Source organism: Ictidomys tridecemlineatus, chromosome 3, assembly GCF_052094955.1.
Source record: "Ictidomys tridecemlineatus isolate mIctTri1 chromosome 3, mIctTri1.hap1, whole genome shotgun sequence".
Taxonomy (NCBI): Eukaryota; Metazoa; Chordata; class Mammalia; order Rodentia; family Sciuridae; genus Ictidomys; species Ictidomys tridecemlineatus.
In genome coordinates, this window is record NC_135479.1 from 106,824,956 (window position 1) to 106,840,674 (window position 15,719).

General features: G+C 31.7%; 1 protein-coding gene across 5 annotated transcripts in view; it reads left to right on the forward strand.

Moving 5' to 3' along the window:
• Nmd3 (NMD3 ribosome export adaptor) overlaps nucleotides 1–14,891 on the forward strand; it is a 28,151-nt gene extending 13,260 nt beyond the window's left edge. For all 5 annotated transcript variants that reach the window (XM_005338296.5, XM_078043595.1, XM_040270026.2 and 2 more), the window contains 9 exons: nucleotides 1,902–1,980; nucleotides 2,588–2,684; nucleotides 5,073–5,190; nucleotides 6,207–6,352; nucleotides 9,679–9,791; nucleotides 10,543–10,615; nucleotides 11,826–11,932; nucleotides 12,776–12,846; nucleotides 13,240–14,891. In XM_005338296.5, the coding sequence (XP_005338353.1) occupies nucleotides 1,902–1,980; nucleotides 2,588–2,684; nucleotides 5,073–5,190; nucleotides 6,207–6,352; nucleotides 9,679–9,791; nucleotides 10,543–10,615; nucleotides 11,826–11,932; nucleotides 12,776–12,846; nucleotides 13,240–13,370 (935 nt within the window). In that variant the 3' untranslated portion in view covers nucleotides 13,371–14,891. The remainder of the gene's footprint in view (nucleotides 1–1,901; nucleotides 1,981–2,587; nucleotides 2,685–5,072; nucleotides 5,191–6,206; nucleotides 6,353–9,678; nucleotides 9,792–10,542; nucleotides 10,616–11,825; nucleotides 11,933–12,775; nucleotides 12,847–13,239) is intronic.
• Nucleotides 14,892–15,719: the final 828 nt, after the last annotated feature.

Here is a 15,719-nt window from a genome sequence, read left to right on the forward strand (position 1 = left end):
CTCAAGTGAGATCTTTCAGTAATGTTCTATGACTTGCTGCCCTGTTTAAGATATTTGGAAACTTCTCACAACTTTGCCTATAGTTCTGTTTCATTACTATGTGGTATTCATTAATCAGTGTGTATTTTAATTATTTCTTCATTAATGGACTTACAAGTTAGTCCGTTATTTGCTGCTACAAGAAGACTATAATATCCTTATATGTTTATCTTTGTACATATGTAGTGGGTTTCTTTGGGATTGACTTAAAGAATTAGAATTATTGGACAATATGCAAATGTTAAATTTTATATACACTAATAGATTGTCTTCCAAATTAATACCTTTTTTTTTGGTACCAGGTACTATTTTTTTTGAACCCAGAGGCACTTACACTGAGCCATATCCCCAGCCCTTTTTATTTTGAGACATGGGCTCACTAAGCTGCCTAGGGCTTTGCTAAGTTATTGAAGCTAGTTTTGAACTTGTGATCCTCTTGCCTCCTGAGTTGCTGGGATTAGTTGTGTGCTGCACCTGGCTCATGTTCTTAATGGTGTCCTTTGAATTGTGGAAGTTTTGAATCTTGATGAAGTCCAGTTTATCACGTTTTTTTTCTGTTATACTTTTGGTGTTGTGCTTAAGAACTGTTTGTCTAATTAAGTTCACAGAAATTTTCTCCTATGTTTTCTTTCATTAATTTTAGCTCTTATGTTTAGGCCTTTCCTCTTTTGAGTTCATTTTTGTGCAGGATGTGAAATAAGTGTGTAAATTCGTCTTTTCATGTAGATGTCTTTGTCCCAATTAAAAGACTATCCTTTCCATTGTCAGAAATCTATTAACTAAACAGATCTCTGGTTTGTTTCTGGAATATTATTTGCTCCATTGATTTATATATCTGTCCTTATGCCAGTACCACACTGTCTTGATTACTTAGTGTGAGTCCTATGAATTTGTTCATTTTCTTCAATCTTGTTTTAGCAATTATGGATAATTTTATTTTCCTATTTTATTATTTACAAGAATGTCTCTTAATATTTTTTATTGGATTTGCTTTTAGCTTTCCCTTTGCTGATAGTTTTTAATGTTATTGCATTATTAACAGATTAATGTGATTTTAGCTGTCTGGGATTTATTGAAGCTTTTTTAAAAAAACATACTTTCTTTTTTGCATCTCAAGTCTCAGGATTCTGGTTATCTTCTTGGTAGATTTTGTTATATAAATATTTGTTAAATTTGTTATATAAAATAGTTCTCTCTCTCTCTTTTTTTTTGTTCTAGGGATTGAAAACAAGGTCTTAACAAAAGTTAGGAAAGCATGGTACCACTGAGTTATATCCCCAATATTTTTTCTTTTCTTTTCGGTTACTGGGGTTGAACTCAGAAGTGCTTTACCACTGAGCTACATTCCCAGCCATTTTTATTTTATATTTTGAGACAGGGTCTTGCTAAGTTGCTTTAGGACTTTGGTAAATTGCTGAGGCTGTCCTCAAACTTGTAACCCTCCTGCCTCTGCCCCGCAAATCACTGGGATTTCCCAGTGTGCACCACTATACTCAGCTTTTTCTAATTTTTAAATTTTTGGATAGGGTCTCATTAAGTTGCTCAGGCTGGCTTCAGACTTGCTGTCCTCCTGCCTTAGCCTCCCAAGTGTCTGGGATTAATTGCATGCACTATCACACTGAGCTACTCTTTGTCCCTACCCCCACAACCAGCCTTTTTTCCCTTTAGAATTAAAATTATCCATCTTGTTTTTATTTGTCTCTCCTTTTGCCAAGTAAATCTTAAGTGACATTCCTAATATTTTAAATATTTTCTAATAATTTGATTTTGTGTATTATGGATTTGTGATATAATCACATTAACAGGGAAAATCTGTTTTGCAGAAATATTTTCATAAAACTTTTTTGTTTTTTTGTTTTAAGATGGTCTGGATTTCTATTATTCCTCAAAACAGCATGCTCAGAAGATGGTAGAATTTCTTCAGTGTACAGTTCCCTGTAGGTATGTTGTGAACCTAAATGTGACTAAGTTCAAGGACTTGGAGATGGGTATAGGTTAAATCTATTCTTCAAGAGATACATTTGCTAATGTGTATGTAAGAATTTTCTTTGGAGAGTTAGACCTAACTCTGTAGTGCTGAACCATTGATCAACTGTATTTAAATGATAAGAGAAAGGAAAGATGGGTTAAGAGGACTTTTAATACACGATTCATAGAGGAGGTAGTAATTACTCTCCAAAGATGGGGAAAATTTTCATAGTTGGAATTTATATCAAAAGGTGAGTTTACGATGAACAAAGACACCATGGTGATGGGCATTAGAATGGATTTTAACAGATCCTATATAGAGTAGATGATCTGAGCCATTGACATATTGTGGAGGTTTTAAGTAGAGAAGATTGAAAGTTGGTTATAAGTAGAGAAGGTTGGAAGTCATCCGTATATAGTCATAGGTTTTGAAATACAAGTAGATGAAATTAGGCTTTACCATAGCAGGCATCAGGAAGCTGTTTAAGAACTTAGACAGTGATAATTGATTCAATGAAATTTGATACTACTGAGTCTATGTAAGTAAAGACCTTTGCCTATTAACCTTTTTTCTTAATAGATACAAAGCATCACAAAGACTGATCTCTCAGGATATTCATAGTAACACATATAATTACAAAAGCACTTTTTCTGTGGAAATTGTTCCAATATGCAAGGTACATTTTTTCATTTAATTGATATCTTTAAGAGTACAAGTAATTAATTGGTTGATATGTGATTCATAGTTCCTGGTTTCTTTCAGAGGTGGTCAAAAATTTAGACTTTTCTTAAATAACTTACGACACATTCAGCCTTGTTAAAAAAGATAAGGGTAATCATGCTTTTAATTATGAATTGACATGTCTTTCATTTTGGTGTATTAAGATGAAAGATCTGGTTGTGATTTTGTAAGTTCCTATTCCTTAAAATTTGTGACCCTAGAGAATATATGGACAGCTCTATGAAACTTTGAATTAAAATAAATGACATTTTTAAACCAACAAGTGAGCCATTTTGTGGGATGTGTGCAAACAATTGGTAAGATTAAATAATATTGTGGAAATGAGGTCACAGAATTATTTTTATTGAAAAGATAATCTGAATAAAACATTTGGATTGTAGATTGTTATTTCATTTAGTTATAAGAAAATAAAACCTTCAAGAATATCAGTGAATTAAAATTCAACAGTTATTGATTATCTTAGGCTATATACTAAGGATAATGTAGCTAGAGGTTTCTACCATGTACGAACTTACATATCAGTATTAAATCATGTGTAATAGTTAACTGCTGTGATTTTTTTGTTACCGTTCTACATAAAGTTATTATTTAGATACTGTGGTATTTTTCATTTTATTCATGTCTCATAATAAATGAAGTAAGCCCTGTCATATTTGAAAATGAGGAAACAAGTGTGGTGAGCTTAGATGACTTTCCCAAAATTTTATAACTACAAAATGATAAAACCAGGATTTATACCCAGGTCTGTGACTTTAAAACTTTTACCGGGAGTGAAATGATATCCTAATACAGCATTGGCAGACTTTCTATAAAGACCATTTAGTAAATATTTTCCATTTTAGGACATATAATCTCTTGTAACTAGTCAGTTCTGCTATTGTTGCATATCAGTATCCATGAATAACACGAAAGTGAATAGTCAGGGCTATGTCCTAGCAAGGCTTTCCAAAAAACAAGTATGGGCCAAATTTATCCTGAGTGCCATTTTTTACTAACCCCTGGTTTAAAACTGAACTCAAAGCCAGGGAAATAGGAATTTAGTAAGGAAAACATATTTACACCTGGGTATTAACTGCTTTGAGTGACTCATACCAGTATCTAGGGGAATGTGCAGTGTGAAGTACTGCTGTATTTTGTATCTATAGGGAATTGGTTCTGAAAAAAACATTTGGGCCCCTGTAGGTCCCTGAGGATCTTTAAGTTCCTTATATAAAATGGTATAGTATTTGAATATAATCTATTCATATCCTCCTTTATACTTAAAACCACTTCTAGAATACTTATACCTAATACAACGTAAACACTGTGTAAACATTTGTCGTACTGTATTGTTTAGGAAATGATGATAAGAAAAAAGTACATACACGTTCATTACAAGTGCAGTTTTTTTAAAAAATATTTTTGATTCTGCATTGGATTGAATCTTCAGATGTGGAACATGTGATATGGAGGGCTAACTGTATCATTTCATTTCTTTTTTGGAAAACCAAGGTTTGAGAGGAACTTGTATGCGCATAGTGTTCCTTCAGTGGATCTATGGATGTGAATAAATTCTTTATATACATACACACACTCACTGTTTTGGTACCAGGGATTGGACTCAGGGACACTCACTCTCAACCACCGGGCTACATCCTAGCCCTTTTTTGTGTATTATTTAGAGACAGGGTCTCACTGAGTTGCTTAATGCCTCACTAAGTTCCTGAAGCTGGGTTTGAACTCATAATCCTCCAGATCTTCCTATCTCAGCCTCCCAAGCCACTGGGATAATAGGCATGTGCCCTTGTTAAATGTTAATGTTGTTTAAAAACATAATTATATTACTAGTTACTATACTATATCCCAGTATACATCTGGTTCGGAAGATAGAACAATTAAATCTTTGATTAACATATTGGTACATGTAACCATTTAAGACAAACATTGTTCCTTAGAAATTTTTATGGATATTAAAAGAATTCACAATTCGATTTAGAAAATTGTTCTGTTCCTGATGTTACACTTTACTTGGGAAGTACACTATATTAACATTTAGAGTGGTAAGCAAACTGCAATAAAATTGAAGTAATCTTAACAGTTTGGAGGTTAGGTTCTAAAAGACTTTTTTTTTTTTTAAGCATTTTAATTAAGGCAAACATGCCTGTCTTAAGACATAATTTATTTTTAATTTAAGGTTTGATTCTTTTATTTAGATCCCTTGTGGGTACAAGAGTGAAAACTAACATTTTGGTTGGGCAAGTACAGTTGGATTGAGTTTACATTAATGTGTTTTTGGTGACTTATTTAGGACTTATATCATTTAAAATGTTATTCTGTTGCCTAGGATAATGTTGTCTGTCTGTCTCCAAAACTGGCACAAAGTCTGGGAAATATGAACCAGATCTGTGTATGTATTCGAGTAACTAGTGCCATCCATCTTATAGATCCAAACACCCTACAAGGTAAGTATAGAAACTAAATTTGCCTTGACAGTTTTGTCCTGCATGGTGGGCAATAATAATTTATATTATTAATTTTGTTCTCAATAATTTTATGTTGAAGAGCCAGTTAAAATTTGTACTGTTTAATATTTATGAAACACTATGGAATTATAAACTATTTTACTAGTTACCCTTGTATTTTTTATTTAAGGAAACGATTCTAAGAGTTTTAATAGATTTCCTATTGCATGTCATGAATTTTTACTAAAATTGACTTATTTGCCTCATTTAGTTTTTGTGACTATTACTATTACTAATAATAAATAATAATAATAATAAATAATAAATATATTGCTGTATTTCAGTAGTTGACAAGTATTTTAAATTTTGGAACATGTGACCTTTTGTGACCTGTTGGAATATTTAGTTTGCATGTGGAATTTTAATAATTTACTAACATTATAATAGATCATTTATTTACTTTCTCTTTGTAAAAAAAAAAAAACATGTATTTTTTAAAAAGACCTCATTGGTAGGTGTCTCAGTATTTGACTATATCTCGTACTTAATTTTTTTTCATAAGTTCCCTGTAATAAAACTTGAGTATATTTTGATATTTACTAAAAGTCATTCATATCCTTATCAATTACAGTTCATCAGTTAAAGATCTGTAGTACTAGAGTAGACACTGTTTATCTGTCAGAAGAACTAGGCCTTAGTTCCCATAAACTAAGCAACTAAAACGTTGATGTGTTTCTAAAATAAAATGCCAGCACATGAAACAAGTATACAACTCATTGAATATGATTTTATTTAAAAGCCACTTAGCCCTTTAGCATTCTGATTGTAAAAACTACTTAAGCTGTGTTTTAAACCTGTTAGTTCTTAGCGAGTTTGAGACTGAGTTGGTATTGTCATTCCTGTTTACCTGATACTTCCCAGTTAGTATATACTATCTCCTCCCTAGTTAACAAATTTAATGACTCTTTGAAATACATCAGTTCTTTTGTCTTGTAGTTTTCTGTGTTTATTTTTAGTTGCAGATATTGATGGGAGCACTTTCTGGAGTCATCCTTTCAATAGTTTATGCCATCCCAAACAGCTGGAGGAGTTTATTGTGATGGAATGCAGCATTGTTCGAGATGTAAAACGTAATGCAGGTGCTGGAATGATATCAAAAAAGGTAAGCTATATCCTACCCGTCCTCCTTTTTTTTTCCACCTTACTTTGGTTTCAGTCCTTCTTTCTTTTATCTTTTTTAACTTATAATAATTCCAAAATGTGGAGTCCAAATAAAAGTAGCACCACATTAGGTTAAAGTACATTTTTATAATTTTTCTCTTGAAAAAAGGTTTTAAAATATTTATTCCATTTTTATAAGAAAGCATTTTCTTTATTTTTGTAGAGGAGGATCAAATGACTAACCTTTTTTACTTTTTAGAAATCATTACTGAATACCAATAGTTAAATAGTTTCTATCTTGAAAATATAGGAATATTTACTTACACAATCAGTGTATCATGATCATACCTATAATTGTTTAGTCTATGTTCAGATTTCATTATATTCCCCAAAGTATCTTTTATGGTTTACTTAAATTAGTATCCAATTTGGGACCACATATTAAATTATGTGAATATTATAATAAAATAGTCTTCTTTCCCCCAACCCTCATTTTTTGTTGTTGTTTCTTGTGGTCATAATACTAACTTGTTTAGACAATACAACATTTATTTTGTAGAGTACTCTGTCCTTCTCAGTCTATCTTTCTTTTTTCTCATGATGTCATTTAACTTGCTCTTAATCTCTTGTATTTCCTCTAACCTGAAAACTGGATATAAAGAATTGGCTGAGGGGCTGGGGTTGTGGCTCAGTGGCAGTGTGCTTGCCTTGCACGCATGGGGTGCTGGGTTCGATCCTCAGCACCACATAGATAAATAAAATAACAAAATAAAGGCATTATGTCCATCTACAACTAAAAAAAAAAAAAAAAAATTAAAGAAAGAAAAGAATTGGCTGAGTTTAGGTTAAATATTTTTGCCAGACTCTTTGAAAGGTGATGCTGTATACTTTTTTGGTATTATATTGAGACAAGTCATGTCTATTTTCTTGGCTAAAATGGTGATAGCAGATCCCTTCATTATAGTAGGATGTTTTTCCCCCTTGTAACCAGCAAGTGTTCTGTTGAATGGTACTGTCACAATATGCACATATCAAGTTCTTATTATTATCTCTGTGTGTGTGTATGTGTGTGTGTTTAGTCTTTAGCATTCTTGCCCAAATTAATTATTTAGTATACAGTGGTGACCTTTCTATTATTTCTTCTACATTTATTAGTCAACATTCATTCATTCATTCCCTCCCTCCCTCCCTCCCTTCCTTTCTTCCTTCCCTTTTAGAGAGAGAGAAAATTTTTTTTTTTTTTAATATTTATTTTTAGTTTTCAGTGGACACAACATCTGTGTTTGTATGTGGTGCTGAGGATTGAACCCGGGCCGCATGCATGCCAGGCTAGCGTGCTACTGCTTGAGCCACATCCCCAGCCCCAACATTCTTTATTAAGGAAGAGCTCTCCATTATCTCAAGGCTATTTGGTTTCCTGAAATGTTTTTCTTCTGCACTAATTCTTAATTCTTTCTCTTGACATTTTCAGAATAAGGAGATAGTCTGGTTCTCTTTCAGTGGTGAAAATATGTTTAGACTTATTTCTTTATTTGAAAGTGTCTCTTTCTCTGGGCTGGGGATGTGGCTCAAGCGGTAGCACGCTCGCCTGAAAGTGTCTCTTTCTCTATGATTATCATGATCTTATGAAGTTATATGTATTTACTATATTTTTTTCTCCTCCATCCCTCACAGGTCTATTTTTTCTTTTAAAATATTTAGATTGCCCTAAATTTAGGCAGTGAGAGCCCCTTCAGAATGGTTCCTATGTTTTTTTGAGATGGCTTTCTTAGTCTAAATGCATTGCTTTCTGTGAAAGCACAAAACAGCATCCAGGTGTTCTAAAATCACATTGTATGATACTTAACCCATATCTGAAATAAGTTTTTCAAGGATAAAAGTCAGATTTCTTTTAGTGTGTATATAGTATTTAGATACCTCTAATCTAGATTCTTTTTTTGCAGGGGTGGGGAAGGGGTACCAGGGATTGAACTAAGGGGCACTCGACGATTGAGGCACATCCCCAGCCCTGTTTTATATTTTATTTAGAGACAGGGTCTCACTGAATTCCTTAGTGCCTTGCTTTTGCTGAGGCTGGCTTTGAATTTGCTATCCTCCTGCCTCAGCCTCCCTGCCTCAGCCTCCCGAGCTGCTAGGGTGGCATACGTGCGCTACCACACCCGGCTTCCAGTCTGGTTTCCAAGGATGCTCATTTCCTTTGAGTTAATATTGCTTTTTGAGACAAAAATAATTTCTGATTATTTTGGGGAAAAAAATCACTGAAAATAGAAGACAGAATACTTTCTATATATTTATTTAAAAATAATATAGTTAAGAGCTAACTTTTCATATATAATATAGAAAAACCAGATAGTATGTTTTCTTGGTTTTCAAAAATGCATTTAAGTAGAACAGTTCTTAAGTCTGTTTTAATTAGGAGCAATATAAGAACTAGAAAGTGAATCCTGTTAAATAGAACTTAGTCTCTCTGGTAATTCCCTTTTTTTGTCTGTTCTTTCCATACCTGAGACCTGTATTTTATTTCAGTTTCTTCCTTCTACAGCATCCTCTTTTCATCTCTTTAAGTTTCTTTAATTTTACTATTGATTTTTAGTTTTTTTGTTGTTGTTGTTAATAATCCACTTTACTTGGTTTATCTGTGTTAGTAAATGGTTGGCATGGACTATGTTTAATTCAGTCTTGAAGTTTAAAATGTCAGTTAAAAGTGCTTGTAAAATCTTATGTTGGAAAGTGAAAGTGAATGAACAGTTTTCTACTTTAAACTTTCAAATTTAAGCAGGATATTGTTTCTGCAACAAATAGTTTTTTAAAAATTACACTGTGAACTAGTGTAATACCCCAAAATTAATTTGAAGGTCTGGATTCTATAGGGATACACTACTAGGATTTCATTCAAGATTGTTTTGTTTGAACACTGTTTTTCTTTTTGAAGTTTTGTGTAAAAGAAGTGTTTGCTTAGAATATGTTCTTGCTTTAAGATTCTCCTGCCTTTATTTTATTTTCCCAGTCTGTATGCCCAATCTTCTTGTGAGAAACAATTCTTTCAAAAAGTCTTTATGTATTTTTCAGAGGAGATTTTAATGTTTTATAAGAGCCTTAAACTTGTAACAAAAATCAATTATTTGTTCGTATGATTGCCTTCTGAGTCTTTTTTGATACTCATTATTCAGTAATTTATTAATTATTGACAGTGTTTCAGAGATCTGGAAAAAAATCTTTAAAATGAAAACTAAAAAACTAAAAATCAATTTGGTATTTAATTTTTCTATGAGATACTTCTTGAGTTATGTTCAGATTATTGAAAAATACATTTTCTTTCCTATTAAGCATACCCTTGGTGAAGTCTGGGTACAGAAAACATCTGAAATGAATACAGATAAGCAGTATTTTTGTCGTACTCATTTGGGACACCTTCTAAATCCTGGAGACCTGGTTTTGGGGTTTGTATTATTTTATAATATTTTAAACTGCCAATTAGCATTAGAGATTTTCTTTGGGTGCCAATAGAAAAACACTAAAGTTGCCCATTCCAAAAAGATTTTTTAAGAGTTTTTTGGAGCCTTAATAGCTTTTTTTTTTTTTTTATATGTATCTAAATTAAACTCTGGAATTGGACAGAAGCTTGTAGCTGTTGTGTTTTGGCCATCATCTAAAAAAGTCATTTGTTCTAAGATTTTGGTAATTGACTCCTGAATGTATATAGTTCAATTCATATTTGCAGCTTTTTTGGGGAGTGGGTAGTTTTTTATTGTGCACATGCTCTCCTCAATATTTTACTTTTAAGAAATGGTAGCCATATCTGCAAATGGAACAATCCTTTCTCAAAGCTAATCAGTGTGCTTTAAACATTGCTTTTACTCTGAGGGTTTCATTTCCTTTCACTGGAGAATGGGGGATATTTTTATTTTGTTTTATTCATTTCTACCGAATCCTAAAGTTAGATGGACATATGTCTGTGTTTTGTCTTTAACAAAAGCATACAGTAAGGTATACAATAATGGATAATATGTGAAAGTCAGGTACTTCTTTTCTGGAATGTGAAGAAATGTGTTCACTGTATAGTAAATCGCAAAGCTTTAAAGTGAAAAACTTTAAATGTTTGACTTCAGAGAAAGTTTTAAGTGATATCCCTAAAATAAAAAAATTTACATACAAAGGGAAATAGCAAGTTTTTCCTTGTTTGGATTTCAGGTTTGATTTGGCCAACTGTAATTTAAATGATGAGCATGTCAACAAAATGAACTCAGAGAGAGTTCCAGATGTGGTAAGGCTTTAGATATTTTTTTTCTTTTTTTCCTGTGTTAAAGAGGACTCTTGTAATTCTTATGAAAGAGCTGCATGAGTTCACACTTTTGAAAATAACAAATCAACTTAGAGATTTCTTTTAAAGTATACTTAAGGCATAAAAGCAGAAATATTCATTTTAAATCATTTTTCTTAGTGGGGTAAATTCAAGATTTGATTTCTTTGTTGTTAACTGTTTAAAATAAAATTTTATTCTCTGTCAAAATACTTGGTACTTATCTATAGCGCAAAAATAAGTTTGTAGCTAGAAACGATGATCTTTAGAGTTTACTTATGTTTTCTCTTACCCAAGTTTAGTATATTTCATGTATATTGTCCAGGTAAGAAGACATTTAGAGTTAGAGTTTAGGTTTGATTTGGCCAACTGTAAAATGTAATTGCAGTTGAAAATAATCATATTATCAGTTCTCTGATAAAAACTATTGTGAAAGTCTGTTAAGTTCAAACATGATTAAGAATAATGAACAACAGTTAATGAAATTGGTGTGAAAGACCCTATCTCCTAGTTGCTTATCTTTTGAAAAATAAACATTGATTTCTTTAGCTATGGCCAAAATAAAGTCATAGTAAAAGAAAGATACCCTCCTTCCTACATCTACCACTGTCACCCAATTGTATTTTAAGTCACTAATGAAATTAGGAAATAGAAGGATGATTTGGATGTAACACAGTAGGATATTTCTAACAAGGTCATAAGAGGAAATCATGAAGGTATTATAAGATTTGTATTTTATAAAATTATTTTCACCTATTAATTTCACAGCATTAATGTTTTCTAAGATATCCTGTTGTGTAAGTTCTGTAAGTGGGAATAGAAGAAATAAAAAGTGCCTATGATATTTCAAGATGATTCATATGAATCATAGCTGAAAATTGAAGTTCAAGTTAAAAAAAAAACTATAGATTTTTGGTGATAAAAATTTTATATCAGTCTCTAGAAAATTTCACTTAGTAAATAGTACGCAGATGTATTCTCCCATAAATACATGGAGAAAAGTTACAAAAGTTCCCCTGACAATGCCTCTTGGTCCCTACCTTTCTCTTAACCACTGTCTAGTTTGAAGGCTTCCCTGGCATTCCTATAAACTTTCATATTTTAACTTTATTGGATTTTTGTTGTCCGACTGTAGCTCTTATGGTTTATAACTTTACAGATATTTCTGTTATAGGTATTAATCAAGAAAAGCTATGACCGTACCAAACGTCAGCGTCGTAGAAACTGGAAACTGAAAGAACTTGCAAGAGATAGAGAAAACATGGATACAGATGATGAAAGGTCCCACTTTTCTTTTAACCTTAAATGTTGTCTCAGAGAAAATCCTTAGAATAAATTGATTTTTATATTGTAAAGAAATAGGCATCACACAGTTAGTTGATCCTTGCACTCAGTATTAAGATTTCTATCAAGGTATTGATGGAATAAATTTAAGAGAATGTAATACAGATTAATAATTATTTCTTGAGTTATTACCTTGTAATTATAGTGTTGATGTAAATAATTGAGTTCAAAAGTCAAAATATAATAAATAACAAGGATATCACAAATAGCAGATGAGTACTTACGATCTGAGATTAAAAAGAAAACAGCTTTTTGAGATCAAATGTTATTTCCAAAACAACCAGAAACAAGATAATGTATTCTAAAAAAGATTTTTGTATGACTCAAAGTGGTCTTAATGATGGTGAAATGAAGAGTTTATGTAAAACTTACGAAATGTGAATTAGGAAACAGCAGTATTTCTGAAATATAATCTCACAGTTATAATATGCATAAATGTACAACATGGCAATTAGATTCTGTAAGTATGGTTTCATTGCTTCATCTGTAAAGTGAAAGTGTATTTCAACTTGGCCATAAAACTTTTTGGGAGAGGGATATCTTCTCATTGCTTTATATTTAACCTTACCTTTGTACTCAACTGTTTTTTTTTTTTTTAATCATGTAATTTTGAAAGAAATGTTTTCAGCCTATTAGTATTGAATTGGCATCCATATTTGACTTTTTTTTGAAAGATGGTAATATGTAGAGCACATTACCTTGCAGTGCTGAAAATGAAGAGAACTTCATACTTTTCTTGGTGAAAGTGAAATATTTAATTTTTTTTTTTTTATCCTATAGGCAATACCAAGATTTCCTTGAAGATCTTGAAGAAGATGAGGCAATTAGAAAAAATGTCAACATCTATAGAGGTTGGTGTTTTAGGAGTGTTGAAATCATATATTTTATCAGGAAGAATATTTTGGGATCTTAAACTTTGATCCTTATACGTTACTTTTATTGTAAATTTTTTAAACTACTGTTGTCAAACTTTTAAGATGAAATTACTTATAGAATAGTAAAACTTACTACATTGTTTGCTATACTACATTTAATATCATTTTTTTTTCCTAGCATGATAGCTTCTTTACTGGTAGAAATTTATTTATATATTTATTCAGTCCATTCATTCAGTGAATATTTGAATGCCAGCCCTAGGTAAAATACAAGAACTTCTAATACCATATAGTTAGATAATAATATTAATGGTAGGGGCAGAAATTTATATTTGTATTTATTTGAAATCCTTTTTATTTTTTTCTTAGATTCAACTATACCTGTGGAGAGTGACACAGATGATGAAGGAGCACCTCGAATTAGTTTGGCTGAGATGCTTGAAGATCTTCATATTTCCCAAGATGCCACTGGTGAAGAAGGTGCATCAATGATGACATAATGAGATTATATTATAGACTGTACATCTCTGGGCTCAAGAAGTTGGAACAAAATGACCTTTTCTATGTATTGCTTCTGTGCTTCCATATGGAGAAATTTAGTTTTAAATCTGAATAAATATAACTATTTTGATTGTTTACTCTAAGCACTAAAAAGGATTGATAATTTTGAAGTTCTAGATAATAAAAGATTCAGAAGGATATAATTGTTGCTGATACTTGGGCAATTTATGTGTGCAGTTTTATCACTTTGCTCTTTTAAAATATAAGCTACTATACTATTTTTATATATAGTGCTAGATTTAAAAGCTCAAATGTTTTGATTCCTTAGATGTTAATTAAATATTCAAGTATAAAACAGCTTTCACATTCTTTTTATGTTGATGATTTTATGAGCATATGGAAGGTCATTTAAAAAAATTTAAATATATATATATATATATATTTTAGTTGTAGATGGACACAATATCTTTATTTTGTTTATTTATTTTTATGTGGTGCTGAGGATTGAACCCAGTGTCTCACATGTGCAAGGCAAGCGCTCTATCACTGAGCCACAACCCAATCCTGGAAGGTCATTTTTAACATGAACTTTTTAAGCATTTTGATTCACTTCAGATCATTTTTATGTCCTTAGTGAAGGGAAATTGGGATTGTTTTGTCACTGGACACTCAAAAGGGAAGTTAACCTTTTTTAAATTTCTTCATAAAATTAACATTTTCAAAAGCTTTTTTTGTGTGGTGCTGGGGATCAGACCTGAAACTTGGCACTTGTTTGCTAAGCAGGCACTTAGCCACTGAGTTATATTTGCAGTCCTGCAGAAGTTTTTAAACATTAACTTTTACTGTAATATAAAGAAATATATAGAAAATGTTTACATCTTTGTAGCACATATGGAGTGGTTATTTAAAGAGCAATTTGTTCTTTTTTTTTGCTTGGGCCAGTAGCTTAGGGTAGTAGTCTGTTTATGTCATAAAATGTCTTTCTATTACTTCAAAGAATTTTCTCTGTAAATTTCTATCATTGAACACATCACTATCAAAAACAATATTAGATTCCAGCATGTAGATGGTAAAATAATACAAATGAAGTACATGCTTTAAAACCGTGTATCAGATTTGAATGTAGAATGCATTACACATGCTGAAGAAAGAGACTTGGCTTGAATTTTAGTATTACAATTCTATTTCTGTAGCAGCAAGATCTTACTAACTATACCAAACTAAGTGCTACTTCATTAATTATATGCTTTCCATTAAATAAAGAGATTGAGCGAGTGCTGAATGGAATCTTTCCTTTTTTAAGATCGAATTCCCAATTTTGAAGTTATGAATGAAAGCCTGAACTTTCTAATTGGTTCCTTTTCTGTCTGCATATTCAGTTGTACATGTAAAAGGCATATGCTATTTTTGGTGATAGACTAGTAGGGATGGCTTGTCTTTATAGTTGAGCATGGCCTCAACAATTTCTTTCTTCTATGTCAAGATGTTAAAAAGCATAAAAATAAAAATAGCCCTCCCTATTTTGTGTCCTTGAAATGGTTATTGTCATATTTACATGAAAGAGTATCATGCATTTTTCCAAAGTGGAATTGTTGTGTTATTCAAGTACTTGTCATATGTTATTTTCCCAGTGAAAAATTTAATATCTAACTTTATTTAGTCTTATTTATTTATTTATTTGCAGAACTGAAGAATGAACCCAGGTCCTCAAACATGTTAAGCAAGTGCTCTACCACTGAGCTATAGCCTTCCCCACTTTTTAAAAAATTTTATTCTGTAACAAGATCTTGCTAAGTTGCCCAGACTGGCTTTGAACTTGTGATCCTTCTCCCTTAACCTTCTGAGTAGCTAGAATTATAGGTATGTGCCATACCAAGTAGTCTTATTTATTTATTTTGGTACTGAGGTTGAACTCGAGGGTGCTCTACCACTGAGCTATACCTTAGCCCTTTTTATTTTTATTTTGAAATAGAACCTCATTAACTTGCCCAGGCTGGCCTCAAAGTTGTAATCCTCATGCCTCAGCTACCTGAGTCACTGAAATTATAGGTGTGTACCACCAAACCTGGCCAATTTTATTTATTTTTGATGTTTTATCTTTATGAGTATTGAAACCTGCTAGTTGGAAGAGACTGTGATTAGGGAAAAGAATATGAAAAAAAGTTATCATTCAAGACCCTACCCAGAGTTAAGCAACCTTGATAAATTTTACCATTTTAGAGTATGGTTCTCATATTCAAGATATTTAGAAATATCTCAGAATTGACATGGTTTAAGAAGGCTATTATTAATCAAATGCATAAGAGGCTAATTTGTAACATTTATAAATATGACTAATTTATAAGTCA